Raw genomic sequence first — 23,951 nt, forward strand, 5'->3', positions numbered from 1 at the left:
CATTTAGCAGATGCTTTTGTCCACACAGTAATTCATACATACATTCACACACTGATGGCAGTTGCCGCCATGCAAGGTGCCGACCAGCACATCAGGGGCAGTTTGGCGTTCAGTGCGTTGCCATGGGACACATGCAGACCAGGGGAATTGAACCAGCGACCTTCCGATAACAAGACGCTGGCTCAACCCCCTGAACAACAGCCACCCGAACACTCTGAGCAGATACTGGTTGGAGGAGAGGGCTAATAAGGGCCGTGTTCCTGTCCAAACTGGCCATGAGGCGATCCGTTCATGCGGTGACAGCACTGTCAGAGACGAGGCTCACAGTCCTGTAACGGATATTTTAAACTGAACTGTCACCAGCAGCTCAACTGGACATTTTCTGTCCCTTAACAAAGTAACACAAGGAAGCTCTGGCCTCCGCATACTCTCATGTTAAACTGTAATGAAAACGTCTGTGAATCAGGTCCAAATGAAAGAAGACATTGCAGGTTTTCAACCTTGAGGTGTGCGTGTTGTGGCTTCTCAATGCGGTAAACAGGTTCAGCCTCCCATCCCTACAGACTGCTAACATTTTACCGTATGCTGATGACATTTGTGTGCAGGTCACAAACCTGTGTGAAAATAAACACTTCAATGCATCACACATCCCAAAGGTACACACTGACATATGGTGACCTAGAAGAAGAACCAAATATAAACTTCAAAGTGGGAGTCCTGGCTCTGGCAATTTTAATGGCTTTCATTCAAATAAAAAAAAAAAAAATCAAACTACCATGTCTAAAGCTCGCGGTGACTATCGGAGTTGATTGAACATCTGATCATCATCTGAGTGTCTTTTCTATTTGGAAAAATCAATCAAAGCAGTGAAACGTTGAAATGGCAGATAAGCTTTGGAATAAATGAGCAAGCGCAGCCAGTGGACATAAAAAAAAAGGTTAATTTCCTGCCCTTGAGTTTGTTGTTGATGCGCTGCCTGAGCTCAGCACTCCTCCAGATTGAAGTGCGAAAACAATGTCGGCAGGTGTGCTTTTGATCCAACTGAATGACATTTACCCAGGTACCCTTGAGACGGAGTAGTAAAGCACTGTAAAGACCTTTTGTTGCCTCACCTCTGATGGAAAAAACAACAGCTCACTAAAGCTGAATGAATGCTTGGTTATTCAATGCAGAGTGTGATCTCAACCAGCGGAGGTGTACGCTGTGTTTGTTATTGTTCGGCGCCGCTCCCGCGTCCGTCTGCTACCTACCGAACCTTGATCGCTATTTTTTGTCGCACTTGTTTTCTCCCTCTAACCCTCATCTCCCTCCCATCTCTCTTGTTTGTTCCACTCTTCCCCCTGTCTCTACCCTTACCTCTCTCTCTCTAATTAAAACCTACCGTAGGCTCTATCTGCCTTAGTAAAACCCCCCAAGGACAGGAGGCTGGAAAGAGATGGAAATAAATGCACTAAGAAAGAGACGTCGAGAACGAGCGGCGGATAAAAACAGAAACAGAGGAGGCTGTTCGAATTTGAAGCCTCCTCTGGCCAAGTTGGTGGAAAAAATTTTAAATTAAAAACAGATGTTGTGGCTAAATTTAGCAGAATGAACAATTTTAAATAGCTAAAGCAGAGCGAACAACATAAAAACACGCTTTGTCGGCGTGCACCCGGTCTGACGCATACACACATTAACGGCCTCTCTAGAAACCATCTGTTCTCATAGAGCCGTCAGAGACTTGAGGACAACATCAAAAGACGCTGTAGATCTTGAGGTGCTTGACGGCATGCATGTATGAGTGGGTGTGCATGTGTGTGTATGTGTGTGTGTGTTTGTCTTGAAGCCACATGACACAAGAGTGCAGGGGCCATTTTTATGACTTGAGGCTCAGCTGGTGTATATCAGCGAGGGTGGAGCCCGTTCCGCCCGAGTGTGTGGACGCTGCGGACTTCAGGCGAGCGAATGTACTTTTGGAGGCGAGCAGATTCACCGCACGAACTGACGGGCAGGCAGATGCACACGTACATACAGGTGTGCCACATGTCACCATGGAGACTGAGAAGCAAAAGACACAGGCGCACACACACACACACACACACACACTCAAGCGCACATACAAATTGGAAGTGTAAAAATGGAAGTGAGCAGGTCTGAAAGGCTAAAGCTGCCCAAATGATGAAAAAAGAAAACAACCACAGGCAAACGCAGCAAACGAATTTGCAAGCATTAACAAACCCACACACACACACACAGAGAGAGAGAGAGTGTGTGTGTGTGTGTGTGTGTGTGTGTGGGTGTGTGTACATGTTTTAGCGAATGCGGCTGCCGCATTAGTTGTACAGATTTATTACGAGTATCGATTGAGCATGGACGTCCAACATCACACGCACGCAGCAAAGTACTGAGTCAACAATACACTGAAAAATGACTGTTTATATCCACAGCACTTCACACCCATAAATTATGAACTATCGACTTTGCACCTGGATGCACACACACACGCACGCACGCACACATACACACACACAAAGAACCACGGGCATCCAGATAGACGCGGCGCCACATGCAAACGCACCGTGAACACCTGCCACAACAAAGAGCTACCTGCTACCAAACAAACAAAAAAAATAAAAAATACAGACTGACACAAAACACTCACACGTACACACACGCCGACACATCCAGCCGCATCTCCTGATTAAAAAGAACGAGATTTTAAATTATTTGGTGCACAGGGAGGCCTATTTGCACCACAAAGCTTCGCTATTAACAACAACAAGTAGCTTGGCAAGCACACGCACGCAGCAACCGACAGACCCGACAGGTTGTGACTTACCTCCACCTCCGCCGAGCAGACTCTTGTTGGCTGAAAGAAAAACAAAGACAGAGGAAATATTTATGAAAAGGCCTGAAAACATCACAGCAAGAGCTGGAGCAACACAAGTCAATAATCAAACTGTCTAGAGGTTAATATTCTCTGGATTTGCTTGACATTAGTTGGAAATCAACTTTGGGGGTTCCGGACAGTTGAGCACACAAAACAAGACATCAGAGGACATGACACGGGCAAATCGAACACATGATCGACAGGTCGATCGATAATAAAAATAACTGGTGGTTGCAACCCAAATCACAGCTGAAAACAAAATGAAACACTGACCACTGCTGAAGACACGTTTCTATTAGTTTTGACTTCCTGTTTGCAGCACAGAGAGCACTTTCTCACTACATTCAATCTGTGTAAAACAAGTACAAGTACAGTACGATTTTCTGTTTTCTGTTTCTCTCCATTAGCTGTTCCATATCTTTTGTTGTTTCGGGCTCCACCCCATCTCATCCCATTAATGGCTGAAATGGAACAACACTTCAAGTCCTACTCAGGTGTCCTCAGTTGAAGTCAACCGTCTTTATGTGAAGAGATTTTCCAATATTCAGCGACGGTGAAGTCTCTCGCGTTACTAAGGCAATCCTCGTAGCATCGCAACGCCATTTGCCATTCATTGACATAAAACATTTCTTAACAAAAAGAACAGAGGCGCATAATATGTTCACAACATCACGCTGTCAATCAAGACATCAAGTGAAAGGAGCACTCTGTAAAATGAGTTTTGTGTCCACTGTTCAATTCAACTGTTATAACTTAGTCTGAAGCGTGCCTCTGAAAAAGCTCCATCTGGAGGCTCTGACACAGACAAAGGGCTGAGGGAGAGGGGTGCACCGGGACCGGGTCTTGGACTGTCGGCCAGATAAAACATCTGACACCAACAAGGCTTCACGTTGGGCTCTCAGAACTTCCGCTGAGCATTTCTAAGACAATTTTTGATCAAATAAATAATCGACACATCCATTTAGAATCAAAATGTTTTAGTTGCAGCTCAAAGAACAACAACGGTAAACGCAACCCTGACTGATGTGCAGTTCAAGGTTACACTGGTTTGCTTTGATTGCTTGTTTTCAGCAGGGAAATCTCTATTTTGCTCCCTCTCATCAGTGTAAAAACCATGTTCTGTGGTTGTCGACACAGTCTGGGCTCTGTGCTGCTCTGACCTTTCGCCACCGTGTTAAAAAAACATTACAACACCTCATCACTGTACTTATTAACAGCTGAGATTCAGAACCTTTCTACATCTGCACTGTTGTGTGCGAGTGTGTGGGTGGGTGTGCTTTTTCGTAAACTCTGATCTCCTCAGACTTAATCAAGTTTTATATCTAATTGGGTGAACTTCAGTGCGCTGAAATGACTCGAGGCTTTGGGTTATATTTACGTGCTGGGGGGGGGGAAGAGAATTTTGTCTCCTCATTTGTCCTTTCAGAACACAAATTTGCTATTGGTGTCAGTCAGCATTTCTCAGCGAGAGTGGGTTTTCAGTCCAAGTCCTCGGGGCTCACAGTGCTGCCGGTCCTGCCAACCCCGGCGAGTTAATTGCATTCACCTGGCGTTGCAGGTGTAACTCAGCCCCTGATTAGATGGATAGAAGGAGAACCAGCAGGCCTCGAGTCCCGTCGATGAGCAGTGAGAAGCATTGCACAAAAGGACGCGGAGCTTCACTGCTTGCGAAGCTAATGAATAAACTCATGCTGAGGCTACAGTCCAAAGGAAAATAAACAACTCTGCGAGAAGAAACAGGCGGGCAGTATCCTCCAAATTTGTCCTCAGAAGTCATGAAACAACTTTCTACCTGGGATGTCAACAAGGTGGCAGCAACGACATGAGCTCAATTTCCAGCGAGGAGAGTTGAGAATTACTGGCCAGGGCTTAGCAGTGTGTCCCAAATCATTATCTTCCCCGTGTGAATTAAGTCGCCGCAAATGTTTAAAGAGTGTAAATTGCTGGCAGGGTGGTAAAGGCCTAGCTGCGGCTGCTGCTGCTGCTGCTTCTGACTGATGCGATATGCATGTTTTCCCTCACCCGCATATCCATGAACGTGTGGAGTCAGCAGCGCTAGCCCCGGGGCATCTGCAGCACTTCCAGAAAAATCTAACCTGACCGCAAAACTCATAAAAATCATGTTTTCCAATTCTTTCCCCCGCTCGTGGATCCAATTTGGGTCGCTGTGACCGTGTTAGGAAAATCTGATAAGCACATAATCTCTCTCCGACCGTTGCAAAGTTACGTCAGAAGACACAGGGGACGTCTCTCGTTTTAGTTGCTCTCTGCCAGTGGGCATCGTGCCAATTGGGTACCCACTCAGATAGTGTATCCAGGCGAGCTGGTTTTAGAGACACTAAATCCCACAGCTTGCTTGAGTCTTTTCTCTCCCAAGGATCCTCTCCTCTCAAACACACTCACCTTCTCCCGCTGCCTCATTAAAGGTAGATCCCACTTAATTCCAGCCCTTAAAACACACTATACCTTCCCTATATTTCCAATACCGTCTCAGCAACATCTCTCGCCACTCTCTAATTTGACAATGTGCAGCTCCATATCGCATGAATTTAAAAAAAAAAAAAAAAAGGCAGTTATTTAATGCGACAGTGTGAGATGACTTAAGGTACGCAGCTTGTTTAAGGGCTGATAGATTCTTGTGGTGAACTGAAATAATGCTCATTCGGATGTAGAAGCTCAGACAAAATAAATGTCTCCTTTAAGACCCCCATTTATCTGCTGCTGATCAGCTGCAGGCAATACATACGAGTGATATCACATGCTGGGTCTTGTTAATATTCGTCCGTGTTGACTAACACGCCCTGGGCCATTTAAGTACAAGAAGTCCTGAGTGGAGAAATGTTTCCTTTTTAAAGTAAAGGCATATTCGCCTGAAGGAGAGATGATGCAGCGCCGGCGTGGAAAATTGAACCGAAAACCACAGTAATCACAGTTTTGTCAGTGGTGGATTGAACTGGTGAAGCCTGGTGAGAAGCAGGAGGTACAAGCTTTTTATAAATCACTCACCACTGTACGTTTAAATCTGAAAAATCCATCCTAGGTTCTTATTAAATAGATCTTAATCAGCTATTTACTAAATTGGGCGGCGGCATTAAAACTTGAGAAGTGTCTGAGCCAATCAGACTTCAGTAATGTGTAGAGAGGCTGCTGATTTCAACATGCGCAGTTTTGCTAAATCTAAAGTAACAAAGCATTTTAAGAGCGCATCCGTTTTAGGAGGGAAAGCAACCCAGTCACCAGGAGAAAACGCTGGCAGTTAAACGTTTGTGCAAACTGCAGACGTGTTCACATCCCAGGACATGTTTATTACCTGACTGTCATGTGTAGAGGTTGAGGGGACGGAGGTGGAGCTGCAGGCGACAAGGCGGGCGGGCTGTGTTTCGACACTTGTAAATGTCACACCACTGGATATTTTGCAGGCAACTCGGAGACAACTTCTACCCTCGTTTGTGGTTACAAAAAAAATATATTTGGACAAGAATTCGGGCAATCTGCAGCTGTGGGGTGTTTTTTTTTTTTGCCACAACATTGCATGTTTTTATCAGGACTTAAGATTTCTCTAGCCATGTTTGTGGCAACCACAGCAGGTATCTTCAGCCAAAACGTGATGTTTTCTTCACCATAACCAAGTGTTTTTTTTGTGCCTAAACCTAACCAGGCTATTAGCATATCATTGCGAGGAAAGAAAAACTGATCATTGAACCAAAAGAAACGTAAATCATTTATCTGTCGTGTTGCAGAAATTGTACTTTGCCAACATTTATTCTGGAGACTCGGTCGGGGAAATAGTATATTAAACATTAAACAAAGTAAATCTAGGTATTACTTTGTTTTATTTGAGTTTATAGTAGAGCAGTAGAGTGTGCTCTTTCTGTGGGAATTCATGAATGGGTCAACTGTCAGAAAGTGGATGAAAGATTTCCCTATCAGTACGCTAAGTTTACAACGTTATAAAGCAGCATTCTCATCAGATGTAAGGACAGACATGTATTTCACTCTTCAGGTCATATATCAGGAAGCTCACGTTCGTTCTGTCTCAGTATGAAAATGTTACTCCTGGCAGTTATTGGTTGTAAATATGTTGTAGCTACTAATCTTTATCTTGGATCTAGTGTCGCACCTGTGTTAATCTAGCGACGCGTAAATCTCCATTCACTCTACAATATACCATGAGGCTTTTATTCAAGTTTGAACTTGGCTGGCTGGCTTTACTTTTGGCTCAGCATGTGGACCTGTCAGAAACACAGACATCCAAGGTCATCAGAGAGAAGTGAAAAATACAGTTGGTTTTTTTTTTTTATTTAACAACCCTTGAAATTTTACCTCAAAAGCTTCAGCTTTCATAACATATTATCCGTGGGTTCTCATGAAATATTCTGAGCAGATGACAGATGCCATATGGGACCAGCGGTTGCGGCACAGTTAGGGAAGAGACTAAAAGGTTGTCACAGTTTAATACCTGAACAGGTGGATAAATCCTGGCCAACAAATCAGGAAAATAGCGCTGAGGGGTTCCTTTAGTGCACTTTAAAAAAATGTTCTACCCGTGGATGCTTTTACCGTTATGTGTCAGTTTATGATGTCTAATGCATTTCAGGACTCATCTTGTGATTCAGCGTGGAAATGTATTTCTGCATCCTTACATCTTTCCCACTGCCTGCCTAGTCTGCCTCTTTGCCGACATTTCCCATAATGTCATCGCAATAAAGCTCAGAGAACGCACTCGCACAGCCGTGGAGAAATTCTTCCAGTCGAGACAAACAACTGTCTGCGCCGTTACTCAAAACACAACATGTTTTATTGCTGCATTGCCTTCTTGATTACTGAGGCTGCCATCAGTGTAGAAATCTGTATCTCTGCCTTCCTCTGTGATGGATCCCTCCCTGTAAACCCATGAACATCTGCTGCGAAAATGGTGTTTATGAGGAAGTCCATCTGACACCAAAGCCTGGCGGTAACTGATGCTTTAAGATTGCCGAAAATGCTTTTTTTTCTTGCAATCACGCTTCATCGTAGCTGCCGATGCCGTCTCGGTGAGAGGCGACACTGTGGACAGCTATCAGCAGGAACAAGACGTACAAAATGTGAATAGAATGGCCCCAAAACAACAAGAGGAACCAGCAACCGTTGTATACATGATATTCTTTAATTTCGATTGTGTTATTTGACAAAACTTACCGACTGACTTAAATATCAGTATCAATAAAGGCACCCTAAAAGGTCCGGGGCACCGCATGTCAAAGTGCTTGTTGGATTGTCTAACTGAGAATTCACACCAAAAACGGCCCCACGTAAATAAAAAAAACTAAATGCTTCGTTGGTGGAGCTGTGACACTCGAAGTAAACACGAGACAGTGAAATACGATGGAGGAGGTCCAGTCTGCGTAATAGATTCATCACTTCGAAGGCTTGTCAGACTTCAAAACACTGCTGTTTATCAGACTATGAGGAAAAGAAAGCGGAAGGCAAACAGTGGAAAAACAGCTTATTCACAAGGAAAACATGTGTCAGGATTGTGGGCGTGAATGTTATTGATTAGAATATTCTGCTTCTCTTTCAAATTGATTTTCAAACAAGCTGTGTGTATCACATGTAGCAGCATCTGAACCGCCCTCACCTACGCACTTTCCAGACGGCAGCCTAAGACTCCATCCAACAGTTTTTGTAAATGTCAGGACTCGACAATCATGCCCAATTCATGTAGGAATTGGGCAGGTGTGCGTAGGTGTCAAAGAAGGCAAGGTTTCAATTAATCTCCACAGCTGTCTTTTATCCCTTTTTTCTAACGTGTTCACCAAAGTTCAAGATCGGATTGAAATCCTCGTTGTGGTGACTGTTCCGAAAGTATGCGCTGTAATCCAGACGTTTTTCTCTTTATAGTATTTTCTTTTCAGAAACTGGTATTAAAGAACAAAAATGTGAGTGCTTGTTTGTTTTTATTTTCGAAATACACACAAAAGGGAAAAATATCAAAAGTCTTGTTTCCATTTCTGTTTCCAATTGATTTTTTTTATTTATTTTTTTTTTTACAGAAAACCGGAAAAAGGAAATCGACAAATGTTTTTAATTCTCTTATTTTATGAAAGGATAATCAAATAACCACTATGTTTTTTTTAATGCCAGTTTCAGAGTAGCAAATTCAATTACCAAAAGACCTGAACTCCATTCATACGACTGAATGAATCAAGACATCAAAGTCTTAGCTTCAGTGATTATCCTTTCAGAAATTATTTTTGCGTCTGTGGTAACCACAACAACGCCGACGACGATCAAAGACAAATACTGAACAACAAAATGCTTCACAACATCAACACGGATACAGAATAGAAATACCAAAATGCACACCTCATATCACAAGGATTTGTTCGACTGATTTTGTTGTACTGGAAGGTAGAAACAGTCCTTAGGGAGGGATCTCTGGCATCACAAATGTCTCTATTTAAAACCTTTTAAACACACAATATCTAATTAATTGGGGGGTCTATAAAACAAATGCAAAATATTTGAGGATTGGTTTCTGAAGAGGAGCCGCTGCTCTGCTGCTCAGAGCCGACGAGAGTGGATTCCACCCTGAATCTGAGACGTTTACCGAAGAGAGGAGAGCTCGGAGATGATTTTTTTTTTTTTTAACCTTTTGGGATTCAAAAATGGATTTATCTTCACTCCCATGTATTGACCTGACTGAAGCAGGGATCGGTGGAGGAGCCTTCTGTTCTCTGTGTTTATGTCACGTCACTTTATCGTTGACTGCTGACTGGAGCTGGATGAAAAATGTACTTTATTTCATGGAGACATGACAGAGAGGAGAGGGAGAAAGAAGAGAGAGAGTCACAGTCTCTGGTGAGATGCTGATAAAGGATCTCAGTCGTCCAGGTCATGGTCATTATGAGTGTTATATTGATGGCAACAGGACGTGTTTCAGTTTCTTGTCGACGTCTCACCTCTCATCTTCTCATTTCAGCTCTCCAAGAAACTGAAACACATCCAGCTGCCTGCGTTACAGCACTTAGAACATAATGCTGAGAGCTAACCTGAAGTTCAACACACAGACACACTCTCTCCTTGTGTGTAGTGTTGTTCGATGACTAATCTATCAAATGAAACTTTACTCTGAGTGAACTTGTGAACAGAACTCAACAAAATATACAATTTAATATAGAATTTCTACATATTACATCTTTAAGGAGTTGATCTCCGCTCTTACAATGTCTCTGGCAGAAAGGATCTCCATCCCTGTACCTTTATCCCGACAGTAACAACTCATATCCACTTTATCTTTAGAGTTGTGAGACATCACCGAGGATTGCCCGTCCTTTCCCTGCCGCTCGGGAAGGCGCGCATTCAGACGTGGCCAGACAACACATTACACCACCTCGTTCGATAGAAGCATATTGAACGCTTAACAAAGCTCTTCTCTGTCTTTACCTCACTGCAGCGGCTTGAAAGATTCATTACACACTAAATGGTTGACTGCTGGCCCTCTTTGGAGAGTTATAATACACTTTTGCTATAGTAGGTACCAGGAACACTATATGTGTCCATAATCATATACACGGTTGGCTGCTCGGGCAGTTCGGAAGCTATAATCACACGTCGCATTTTTCATCTGCCTTTCACAGAATGTGCGCCAAGTTCAAATTCACGTTGAACCCTGCCTGATACCAGCACAGAATACATTTTCATTCTATTCTCCCATCTCTTAAAGTTATCCTGCCTGTGATCTTTATTCATGGGATTATGTAATTATTAAGATTGTCTTGTGTAAGGTACAACAGGCTGGAGAGAAATCATCAATGATCCAATGCAATGCTGCCTTCTCCGCGCAGACACAACCTCTGAGCCCTGAGGGGGAAACGAAGGCATCAAAAGCAACCAAAATACTTAGGTGTATTCACAATCACGCTGTCACAACACACACACACACACACACACACACACACACAACATACGCTCACATGCAGCACCAGCACTCACAAACACAGGAGGGCAAGTGAACGACAAGACATGTAGATGCACGTACATCGTATTTGCCAGGAGTCACACATAGACACACACACAAATGCAGACAATCGAGACAGAGTTTGGGTCACCATGGCAACGGCAAAGCCCAAAGGTTTGTTACTGAAACCTAGTTAATTAGAGAGAGAGAGAGATAGAGAGAGATAGAGAGAGAGAGAGAGAGAGCAGGAGAGTAATGTCGATACTCGAGGGAAAGTGTTTCACCATCTGTTAAAACCCCCATGTACCCGGTCGACTGTGGATCCAGTATAACTGTGTGTGTCTGTGTGTGTGTGTGCGCGTGTGTGTGAGGTGTTCACACACTGGCCACAGTTGTTGCACGGGCAAAAAAACAAACACACTCAACTGCCTTCTCCCACAGCGGCGAATACATGGAGGCTAACAGTTTCTTTTCCTTATTGGTATTAGATGACTAATTGGAATAGCTAATGCTGAGCCGCTAAATAAAGCGTGCTAGCATCTGCTGCGGAGACACACCAATTATCGGAGTGGGGAAGGGATCAGGGTGCTAAGTTATACGACAAACAGAGAGAGAGAGAGAAAGGGAGAGAGGGGGGAGGAGGGCGGGTAAGTTGACAGGGGGAGAGCGGAGGAGGAGAGTGCGAGGTGTCAGGGGGGACAGAGGGATGGAGGGAGGGCTCAGGGGGAGAGAGAGAGAGGGAGAGAGGGAGGGAGGGAGGGGTGACGGAGAGTGAGTGAGAGAGACAGAGACAAAGTGAAAGAGAGTTGAGGGTGGAGAAGGGAGACGCAGGACTAAATTTGCCGGGAACATAAAACAACAAGATGGAGTGTACTTCTTCTACTTTCTTGGGAGGTAAGTAATGACAGCGAGGAGGAGGAGGAGGAGGAGGAGGAGGAGGAGGAGGGGAGACAGGGGGAGCGAGAGAGAGAGAGAGACACAGAGAGAGGGAAGGATGGAGAGATTGATGCACCAGCGAAGGACAGGAGTTAAATGCTTAAAAGCTGGCCAGACAGAGGCGGAGAAAAGTTGGCAAAGAGAGGACGAAAGCGCTCATTTGGTGTTTGGCTCCGAGCAAAAATCGAGGTTTAACCACCTGTGCATGTGTGTGTGTGTGTGTGTGTGTGTGTGTGTGTGTGTGTGTGTGTGTGTGTGTGTGTGGGATTACGTTGAAAGTCAGGTGTAGTGGTGACGCTGATGACAACAAGCTGAAATCTCCCTCGGCTCTGTATTAAGCCTTCTTCTGTCTTTGCTTTCTGTGGCCCTCCATCTTATTTTTCCTTCTCTCTGCTCTCCGCGCCCTCTCCTCCCTTATTCCCCCGGCCCCAGAGCAACCTGTTTGTGTATTCATGCCTCTCCATCCCACTCTCTCTCTCTCTCTCTCTCTCTCTCTTTCTGTCTCTCTCTCCCTCCCTCCCTCCCCCCCTCTCTGTCTCTCTACCCACTTGTCCTAACCACCATTACACCTCTTTGGGTCATTTAATTTCTAGACATCATTTAGCCGGTTCACTTGAGAACGCCAATCAATTTGCTGGCGTCCTCCTCACGGGGGAACAAAAAAAAAAAAAGGGACAAAAGCTCCTGATGGAGACAGACAACCTTTATCCACGATTAAATGAGATTAAAGTACGACTTAAGATGAGCTTTGAGGATGAGGATGACGATTAAAAGAAGACACTTATCCCACAACAAATGAGAAATGACCAATTATCCATTTCTGATGTTTGATTTACACTGCATCGAAAAACACAACAATCCAGATAAATCGACGTCAAAATTCCTTGCGAGGCTGAGTTTGAGGTTTTTTTTGTATGGACCTTGAGTCTGAAAATAAAGCTTATCTATCTTTGAACATCTGTGTTATAGTGGCTTTCTTTGGCCGTTCAACAGATGTAGCTCCAGATCCTCCCTGTGACTCCGTTCACCGTTGTCTTAATATAAAAGACTTGCGTTTCTCCTCGAGGTTGTGGCTTTGACGCGCCGTTTCATCTTCACCACACAAGCATCTCATTGTGCTTTGGCTCAGTGGTGAAACAAACAAAGAAAAAAAGAAAAAAAAAAACCTACAGAAAAGTTATCCGAACCGACATATAGCGACACGCGATGAACCAAAAGCTGCTAAACATCTGTACATTGTCGCCATGCGTTCTCACCTGCAGTGACAGGATGACGCAAAGCATCTGTGAGTCAGTCATTACGAATTAAAGCTGACACAATAAGTGGTGAGTGAGAGCTCAGACAACGTAGAAACAGGGGGGAAAGTTGACCAGAGTTCAGCTTGATGCAAATGAGCAGTGATGCGGTGGAGAAATGGCCAACTCAAAGGAAGATGTATTCACTTTATGTTCTCCCATGTGAGGCCTCTCTTGACTACAGCTGGCGAAGAGTTTAGCACTTCCTGAATAACTGGAACAGGAAGGCCCTGTAGCACGCCGGCCATCAGAGAGAGAGAGAGATACCACGCAGTCAGTCAAAACGTATAAAGCTGGATCAAAGATTTAAGAGATGATAAATAATTTGCAGATTCGACTTACAACAGGTGAAAAAAAAAAGCTGAGTTCATTCACCAAAACCATTTAAATTAATTAACGCTACAATGATTGGTGGGTTAATCAATTAAGACGACCGTGCGAGGACCTTAACGGCATAAATTAGAGCCGGGCTGATTGTGACTGTTGTGCAATTTGTAATTATTTTTAACATTATATATAGAAATCAGTTAATTCACATTTTGACGTTTTAATCAATAATTCCATCGTGCAGGTCTTAAACGTTCTCACTCGAAGCAGGATGTAAACATATTTTCAGGACTGTTTACTGAACCCTTTGGATCTTTGCTCGGGTTATTCCTCCGGGTATATCTCAGCGACTCAGTAGCCAATTTGTTATTCAGTGAGTCTCTAAGATACAACACTGTGCTCCTGCAGCCCTGTGCTGTTAACAGGTGGAGCTCTTGCATGCGCACATCGCACAGAAAGCCCCGCCCCTCCACCTGTGAACAAAGGACTCTGTGAGTGTAAATCAGGAGCTCCTCGACGGTTTGATTGGAATTTTCTCGGACTCTCTACTCTTACTGATAAAGATACTCACTGCATACATGCTGCATACGGTAAGCTTCACAGTCTAACACAATGGCAGCTGATGTCAGTCTGTTGCATCACAGTCTCATATTTTCACGCTGTATCACTAATAACATACTGTGGTGATGTAACATGCACAACCAGACATCAGTCGCACGTTCAACAGGTCAGTTCTCCTTCTAAATCTTTACCTAGACAGGTAATATCGGGTGAAGGATCTGTCTAATATCTGCCTTCAGTACACATATGCAAATATGCGCACAGGCTTTATATCGGCCCTTTGTGGTCTGACTAGTTTAGAAACCAGAGCCAAAGAGCCACGCGGTGTTTTGACAGGTGGAAATAGCCACAATATTTTACTTTCAAACTCATTAGTGCAAAAGCTCTGCTGTATATAGAGGACGGCATCATAATCATTTGTTTTGTTGCAGCACTCTTAAAGGATAAGTTCACCCAAAGATGTAAATTCAGTCGTTATCTTCTCAACTGCATGCTGATAGAAAGTCAAGTTTCTAGGCCACAAAGCATTTCTGGAGCTTCACAGCAAAACAGTGTTGCAGCACTCTCCTAAACGGCTAAAGCAGATGGTGATTCGTTTTAAAATCTGCCAAAAAGAACATTAAAATGGCTCCATACTGCTTGTCCAGTGCAATACAAGGTTTCAGAAATTCAGAGATCTTAAATTGATTTGAAAAGACGGCGCGCACACCCATGACGTCATTACAGCTTGTCGTAAAAGCACTTTTAGATTAGCAGCCGCCGCGTAGAAAGAGATTGAAAATAAAGCCTTTTCAAAATCAATTTACAAAATCAATATATATATATTTAAAACAAGTTCCCATCTACATCTCTTTAGGAGAATGCTGCAACACTGCTTCACTGTGAAGCTCCAGAATCTGATCCTTTAATAAAAACATAACAAAGTCGTCATATCGAATCAAAATTCTGCGATTCTGCCAATAAAACCTTTTACATGCTATTGGACAATTTTCCATTTCATACTTCTCACTTGTCTGTTATATTAGTATTTTACATGTTAAATGCTGGGAACATAAAGCGATTGCATGCTTTAACCTACTTTTACTCATTAAGACAATAATTGCCTGCACAGGGCTATGAAACTGATACCATGAGGGACAGCGAGACCATAAATTACACTCATTTACTGCAGACGCACTAATAGCTCCTGTAGGAGTATGACTGCTATTTTTCATTAAGGAAACTGTTCAACAAAATGAAAAAAATATGAAAATGATTTTAAAATGATCCCCCATTACAACAGCTCCTTGATTGTCTGCGATGGGGGAAAAAAGCATTATAGTATAACGTGGTGCAATACGACAGAATTACAATCAATGCAAATAAGACACTTCTTCCTGAACACTTCTCTGATACAACCCTGACATTAATTACACTTTACAGACGCTGTTCTGCAGGAATGTTAGATTTAGACCGCATTATATTGTTCACGTGTTCATGTTATTGTGTCCACTCTCATTTAACGTTAAAAAATAAAACGATTTAAATACAGCAACGTGTCATTGGAGCATTTTACAGTAGATTCTGACCAATGAGCAGGACAATATTATCTTATCGTAGATATACCTGAATCAGGGAACAAACCAATATTTATGAGGTCAATGAGAAACAGTAACGAAATTACAGAGACGTCTGTAAAGCTCAGCTCAGCACGTTTTATGGTCACAATTCTTAAAAAATCTATTTGCGAGACCCCATAGAGTGTAATTGTTATCTGTTTGAATTTGTAAGTGAATATCGTCCAAGATACGCATATTTCCTGATATCATAACAGATCCAACAGTCAAGCATCAGCCAGGCTGTAGTTTGTACTAAGAATGGGACTGTATAGAAATTTCATGTCAGGCTTATCCTGGCCAAAATGACTGCGATTCACAGTATTATTCTGACAATAACAAAATATGCTTAAAACACTTAAAATAGCATTAAAACGTACTGGTATCACTTAACCTTATGTCACGTTATGAAATCAAATATTCTAAATGCATCACGGAAAAAATAATCAAACTATCTTAAATGAGATAATCATAAATCTTAAGGTCCTCTTGGTCGCCGCCTGTCATTCTTTTGTTCTGCATCCATAGTATTTCCACACAGTTTTACTTTTTTGTGGGGGATTCAATAGGAAAGATGTGCCTCGAATGGTGATTTTGGATTGACTGAAAAGATGCAGGCTCCTCTTTGTTGCAATTTAAAATAAATCAGGAAATCACTACAGGACTGTATGTTATTGAGCTACAGTCACTCCTTTGAGGCTCTTCACTAATATACCAAAATTGGAAAGTTTTCTAAAATCAGCTTACCCTGAGTGTTTTTAACCTGATCTGCGATCAAATCTAATATCCTCCCATCCTTTTCTCAGTGTCAACAGTAATAATATCTCATTCTGATTGTGACTGTGAATCGGACTGTGGGAGGCGCTTGAATTGAATCAGATTAGATCCTGAGAGGCTCTCTCTGGAGGAGCGCCAGAGGGTGCTGGTGGTGCAGCTGCACCCGGAACAACGGCCCCAAGACGCCACGCGAGCCCTCTTCAACATGCGCGTCATTGTGTGCGTGTCTTTCGATGGAGTCAGGGTGTGTCAGTGATTTTATCCTTATATTCTGTTTATACTGATACACTTCGAATTTGTGTTTTGTGTGCGTTGTATAAGCTACTGGATGTCTAAATTTACGAAGGGATCAATAAAGTATCTATCCATCTATCTGATTTGCACCCAGCTGTGCCATTTCCAACCAGTGGAAGCTAGCAGTGGTGGGAAGCGTACTGTACATCTTCACTCAAGTAGTGCAGTTACATTGTACTCGGGTTGTGATTTTAAAACTAAGCAGATAAAATGGTGTAAAAGCATTCTTAAGTATAAGTAAAATAACAGACTTGATTACAGTAATCCGAGTAACTGTAATTAGTTACTTCTACCCCTGGAGCTACATGTGATATTGCTTATTGCTGAGTATGCAGCACCCAGAGGCCTAAGCTGTGGTAACTGCCCAAAGGTAATAAATGCAAATTAATTGTTGGGTAAGCCTCGCAGGCAAATAAAAATCATTGGTCACAAAGTTCGAGTTAAAACACATCAATACACGCTGACTGCCGGTCTTTAGCTGACGGAGCCTTGAGGAGATGCCTCTTCTTTCACTCCCCAGTCCTGAGCTGGCGTGTCGGTGACATCATTAGTGTTACATGGACCTGTTTGTTTCTTGAATTAAAACTCAAACTGACTCTGACATATCGAGCCAATCTTCTGGTGGGTGAAACCTTTCTGCTCGCTCCCCTGAAGGGACTGAAATCCACTTACTTTCCATCTAAAAGGGCCCCAAACTGACTGCATGTAGGCGGCCCCTGGGCACCGGCAGCTCCACGCTCTGTTGCTCTGTGTGTGTGTGTGTGTGTGTGTGTGTGTGTGTGGGAGTGGGAGAGTGTGTGAATGAGTGTGTGCACCTGTCAGTCTAATTCTTGGTGAGTTGTCGGTAATTGCTGGACCGTTGCGACCTGCTGAACCCCTGTAACGGAGCTCAGAGAGCCACTGTAAAGAGTACCCCCACCACACACACACACACACACACGCACACACATTGACAGAAAACAACCCCGCGCGCAGCCTCGGCGCGAGACGAAGCAGGAGAAGAAGAAGCAGAGGAGGAGGAGGAGGAGGAGAGCGCGCGCTGGAGGCGACACCTGTCAAGCCGTCACTAAACACACTTGGTTTATTTTGAAAGACTGAGGCGCCCTGAAGACTTTGGGGGATAAACCGAGGTGGAAATAGAGATTAGTCGCACCGAGTGGCGCCGCTTTACGCTCTGGGAGAGACACGGAGCGCGCGGAGGAGACGGGAGAGGAGGGAGAAGAAGACGGTCCGTGCGGCGTTCACGTTCCGACAAGCCCGTCCGTGGAGTTGAAGGAGCGAAGTTGACGCAGGTTAGATGTCGGCGGAGGGGAGCGAACTGACAGCGAGAAAAAACGTGACTTTATCCGAGGTTAGTCTCTCTCTCTCTCCCTCTCTCTCTATCTCTACCCTCACACACACACACACACACACACACTCGCTACAAACACATGAACCCACAGTGGAGCTCGGAGTGGAACAACAGGGTGGGAGATAACTAGCGCACATCGCGGAGCTCCGGTGCGGGCAAGACCGACACATCCTCCTCTTCTTCTTCTTCTTCTTCCTCTCCTCCTCCTCCTCCTCATCCTCTTCCTCTTCCTCCTCGGCCGGGCGGCTGAACGGGACTTAACGCACCCGCGACCAAAAAAAAAAAAAAAAAGATATCTATTAAGTTGAGAGGATGATTTGACAAGGATGCCTTGAAGGAAAGCGAGGCAGAAAATGGATAACAAAGGTATGATCTGTGTCGGGTTGATGACTGTGCATGGAAGAGGGTGAATGGTTAATTCAGGTTAGGCTGAGAGGTTGATGCTAACAGGCTTTTCTTGTGTGTGTAATGTGTGTGTGTGTGTGTGTGTGTGTGTGTTTATGTGGATGTGTGTTAATGTGTGTTGCTACCTGCTGGACCAGAGGACACACACAAAAAAGAGTGAGATTTAAACAGCAGGGGCTTCGGAGAGTTACAGGCAGAGGGAGATTAAAGTGAGAGATTATACTTTGTAAAGAGACAGAATTCCCACTTGCATGTTTTCTCTCTCATCGCTCTTTCCTGCTCCCTCCCTTTTATCCCTCATGTGAGCAGCACAGCTTGCGTGTTTTTCAAGTGTGCGTAATTGCATGTGTCGTTCCTCTGTGTATGTGTGTGTGTGTGTGTGTGCATTCGTCAAGACTCTCTCCCAATGGACATGCCCTTCTTACACGGCAACACAAACACACACACACACACAGGGGCCCTTATGTGCTTTGATGCTCCGGACACCAAAAAAAACAAACAAAATGTTGCGTCATGCGACTCATTCCAGCGAACATCTCACATCTCTCTCTCTCTCTCTCTCTTTTTTTTCTCTGGACGTAAACACAAACATACATCCGAGCATGCACACACACACACACACACACACACACACACACACACTCATACAGTATACAAGTACGGGATTAGCAGTCATACGGGGCCATATTGACACGGCAGATTAGAATGAGATTCTCAGGGCCAAAGTGGTACAGAACATGGGATTAAAGAAGAAAGGCAGCGACGGATGGAGGGATGAGCAGAGAACAAGGGAGGAGGGCGAGAGGCAAAGAGACCAAAAAGGGGGGCAATAGAGAGCGAGCGAGAGAGAGAGAGGGAGAGAGAGAGAGAGAGCAGCACAGAACATGAGATTAAAGTGTAATGTCCTAGAGAGGGAGAGAGAATCCAGGGCAAGTCATGCAGTTAGAGGGAACTGCACATTGGCAGAATGTTTAGAGAATAAAGAAAAGGAGAAGGCTGCAGACACTCTTCCTCTATCGCCTCCCTTTTGATCTCCTCTTATTCACCCATCCGACAGCAGGAGAGGAGCGCTGCTTATATAACTCCTCATTTGAAACGCAATAAGCCCAAGAAGAAGGGGGGAAAAAGGAGAAAAAAAACACAATGGGGATCTCGCAGATTGTTAAAATGCCCCAGACAAAATTTAAAAAAACACAACCTGGGCACAGAGGTGCTACTAGACAGTGTGCCTGTGCCTGAATGGCGGTATTTTTCATTTCCTGCGGTCTGTTAAAGGCGTCATTCAACCGAACAAAGGGCCCCGGCGTCTCACACCTCAGAGGCAGATTGTCTAAAATCCTCAGCAGCACCTGTGTGCAGCTGTACGAGCTTCTGTTAAGTTTAAAAACAAAGGCATGTTGGTGCCAATGTATCGAGCCTAACATGTGGTCCTTTATTGAACTCAAATAATTATTCCTGACACATTAATCTCGTCTTTTAAGCAGCTTTTAGTCCTCGCGCATAAGTATTGCTGACTTAGCTGTGCCATGAGGTTGCTGATGCCAATACGAGGCCAATATTAGACGAACAAAAGATGTCTCATCGAGAATTACCGCAGCATTAAAATATTAACAAAGAGCCGGATTTTCGGCCTTTTTTAAAACAACAAATAAGAGATTACATCTTCCTCAACAGGGTGTAATCCTCCAAAGCAACAGCTAAAATGTGTGCTGTTATTGTTGAAGAGCTGATTCTCTGTGTAGACTTCATCTTAATTAGGCTCAGGACTGAATCTATAGTGACATGGATGGATGAGGCTGATGAGATTCACTGGAAAACACTGAAACACCAAAGACACACCAAAAAATCCTTGTTTAGTGTTGTTTTGATTCTTAAACCAGCAACTCCAGATCATTTTGGCCACTTAGGCGCCATGTAACAAGCTGCAAACACAACACTGACATATTATCTCAATATTTATCAGATCTATATTTATTTGGCATCCTGGAATAGCAATGGAAACACAGTATTCACTCTCCTTTTAGCTCGTTTCAGTCCTCACGGAGGGAAATATCTCCCTCCCTAGCTGCTAAATGTTCATAAGCTAATGACTGCCTGTTGTTTGGTGTTAAGCATGTAGCATAAAGTGTCTTCATCAAAGCTTTTTCAGTAAAAATAGTAACGTTGTGGGCCTTAAAACCAAAACAATTAGCAGGGGGAGGAAGAACTCAGCAAAAAATAACATCCACAATCTAGACTATGATAATTTTTCTTAAATATGAAATGCCCTGTTGACTATAGCCCGACGTGAAATACATTTCTTTTGATTGCACTTCCACACCCTTCATGTTGCTTGTTGAAACCAAACATGGTGCCAAAATTTAGTCCAATGAGAATTTACTTAAATGCCAAAATGTTTTCTAGCCACTGGATTTGCTTGCTGATTTTAGGAGAGGAACCTTTATAAGAAGGACGGGCCATAACGTCACTGACTCTTTCTTTGGTGCCAGACTGTGTTGCCAGCTGTATTGAAGTCTATGGGAGAATCACAGAGAAACACACCTAAATCAAACGTATCTACGTCAAATTGTCTCTGATGAAGAAATGCCTCTAGCAAACGAAGGAGCACACTTTAGAGTGTAGGCTGACAACGCGGTGTAATTGCTGTCTTATCAGAGATATTTGGTCTGATTGGCCCTGTTTGCCCTGCCCTGTCAATCAATCAAATCTGTTGTGAACCAACCCTCTGAAGTGTGCACTTTTATTTTATGGAGGCATAATGACGTAGATATGTTGGGTTTTAGTGTGTATCTCGATGCTTCTCCCATAGACTTCAATGCAGCTGGCTCCAAAGCAAGAATCTGTGACATCGCGACCCTTCCTTCTCTTTTAGGTTCCTTGGTTATCCCTGCTCTGCACGTAGAGTTTACATCGTGATGACTTCACATGTTTTTGAATAATTTTTCTCTTCTTTATCAGTTGTACTAAAATAACACCTCCATGGACTGAAAATTCAAAAAAAGAGTTAATTGACCTTGTTTACAGTTTGAGATGTCCTGTCAACAGTTTTACAGACTGAGCAACACCCGTATATGTAGGTTATTTGTACATTTACGCTCATGTTGCATTGTTGACAACACCCAAAGGAAGAGCAGCGTGAAGTAATTCATCCAATCGCATTAGCCATCTAGTTGGCTGCATCACTCAACTGTTTTGGATCTGCTAGTCAGTGAGAGTATGTAACGTTTGGAAACAGAAGTGAAAGGACATTAAAAACCACTATCTCTATAATCTGCTTGACAAAAATTAGATTGGGGACACCTTATAGATCAATCACTATCTAAAATTGTCTCCCCAATAATGAGCTGAAAGACAATAAGGCAAAATGTAAATACAGACTTATGTGACTTCTATAAAATTACATCTTGTTTTCTGTTGCTAGTATAAAGATTAAGAACCTGATAAATAACTGAGAGCTCCTTTTTTATTCCATACTGTCAAATGTAGAAAAAAAAAAAGAAAAACCCTGTAGTTTTCCCCTCGGGGGTTAAAGCCCGCTTTCCTTTAGCAGTGAGGGCCTTTTTCCCTGGCGGCCATTTGTTCAGTTTACCAGCGAGTGATTGCATGGAGTGGTGGGCAGCGTTCAAGGCGCTGGGTCAGTGCCCTGTAGCAGAGCAGCAGGAGATGAGTCTCCGTGCTTCAGGTATCTGAGCAGTATGTCTACTGTCCGGAGGCTGTTTGACCTTCTTATGTAATGTGCCTACCTGAATGACGTCTGATTCTGTTCATCTATTAATTAATTATTTTGCAAATCTTTACCTTCATCCTCTTTATAATCTCACACTGTAGCTTCAATGTATTAAAAACCAGCGATTGTTTTGGATCAGTTTCAGACTGTCCTCAGCTTTGTTTTCACGCCTACAGTAATGACATTCAGCATTAATGTTTCACTGCAAAATATAAATAATTCAGCTGTGTGAAACCAGGACTGGATGGTTACTGAGCATATCAATGCTTGTCGACTTTGGCAGGCTGTTAACATTTCCTTTTATTAATGATTCAATATTGGAATTGGTGCCCATCCAAATCAATATACAATTGTAAGAAATGGAAGATGTCCATGCTGCCATTCGACTGGCTCTTCATGGCGGTGAAACCTTGTGCTTTATCACGAAGGTAAATGGTTAAGTCCGGATGAATTGAACCACAGTAGATTGTGCTTTATTGATCAGCAAGAGAGGAAATTGTCTTGTCATCTTCATGGACATGGTATTCATCAAAAAATCAAATGGAGGACGTGTAGAATATCATGCCCAATAGTGAACTACCACATATTTACAAAATCTAGGAGAATATGTGAAGGTATTCTCTGGCTCCAAAAACCTTTTTACTCTCTCCGCATACAAGAAGAACAAACCAAAAGAACAGGGGTAGGAGGAGAACGCCTGCTATACATACTGTGTGTCTCCAAATATACCTGCGCATTAATGTTTCCAGGCACCCCACCCTATTAAAGCCTGTGTGTGGGAAACACTGCACTTGGAGCCATATTTATAGTTCAACCCGCCCCCAAAACAATGATTTCATAACCGTGTCCTGAACAGATTTACAGAGCCTCAGACTGAGACACTACCCAGTATGATTTACTGCGGATTACAGCACATTTTCTCATTTTTTACCGAACACTAATGGAACATGAAGCTCATTTATATGTAAACAGTCAAACTGACAAGTATGGCGACCGACCTAACGCTTGCACTGTCCCAGATTATAATAAAAACAGAAGTTGATAAGAAAGTAAAGCTCTAACTCTAATACAAGTGATAGAAAATCATAATGTAAATGGTGGCTGTGTGCCCTTATTATGTCATGGGTTTTTCTGACCATATCCGTCATGCTATGTGAAAAAAAGAATAATTGAAAGTGTAATCATGAAATAGTCCTAACTGCAGCAGGACAGCAGGCCGGCTCATAAAATGACAAAGGCCCCATTTATACCAGGTATTAACATGTGATCTGTATCTGGATAATGACATTCAATCTATGGGCCTTTGCATTTACATCCGCTGTTTAACAAGCATTCTCATTATCTGCATTCTTCCCACATTGTGATCAGATCTCAATAGAGCAGCGACCGCCTACCTTTCTGAACGGCTCTGGCTTGGGAGGTGAATTTCCCATTCATTCGCTCCATTGACGTTTCAGAAAAAACCTCATACAAAGAGTTTTTAAGCCTGGAACCGAGCCAACGACTAAAAGATGAATTGTGACCATTATATATTTGATTGAAAGCGAAAGAAAGAAAAATTGGACAATGGAATAAAGATTTAAGACAGTATACATAATTATTTAAAGAATGAAGAACTGCTCATACCAAAAACCATTGAGGATGATTCCTTTTTGACTACTTTCAACTAACACGTACTGCTGGACATCCTGACCTGTAGTAATTTTCATCCTGGAAAAGTGTCCAATGGTTTCTCTGTGGTAACCAGCCCATTGTAGCAGTTACTCTCTAACCAACACGACTTTCAGAGGTGTAGTAAACATTTACATGGTAGCACTTCATGACTGTGGGTAATAGATGTGGAAAACACAGTGCAGGATATGATACATGACTCTA

The 23,951-nt window shown here is 43.2% G+C and overlaps 2 protein-coding genes across 6 annotated transcripts in view; one reads left to right on the forward strand and one right to left on the reverse strand.

Moving 5' to 3' along the window:
• Positions 1–23,951, reverse strand: part of macrod1 (mono-ADP ribosylhydrolase 1) — a 136,986-nt gene that overhangs the window by 59,260 nt on the left and 53,775 nt on the right. For both annotated transcript variants that reach the window (XM_030395996.1, XM_030395995.1), the window contains exon 4: positions 2,819–2,848. In XM_030395996.1, the coding sequence (XP_030251856.1) occupies positions 2,819–2,848 (30 nt within the window). The remainder of the gene's footprint in view (positions 1–2,818; positions 2,849–23,951) is intronic.
• The window catches only part of flrt1b (fibronectin leucine rich transmembrane protein 1b), a 37,924-nt gene continuing 25,556 nt past the window's right edge, over positions 11,584–23,951 (forward strand). For 2 of the 4 annotated variants that reach the window (XM_030395991.1, XM_030395994.1), the window contains exon 1: positions 17,382–17,944. The gene's annotated coding sequence lies outside the window, so the exon portion shown is untranslated. Of the gene's footprint in view, positions 11,703–17,381; positions 17,945–17,965; positions 18,311–23,951 lie in introns of those variants that run through there. The other 2 variants (XM_030395992.1, XM_030395993.1) reach the window with 2 other exon arrangements.

Source organism: Sparus aurata, chromosome 18, assembly GCF_900880675.1.
Source record: "Sparus aurata chromosome 18, fSpaAur1.1, whole genome shotgun sequence".
NCBI classification, from domain to species: Eukaryota; Metazoa; Chordata; class Actinopteri; order Spariformes; family Sparidae; genus Sparus; species Sparus aurata.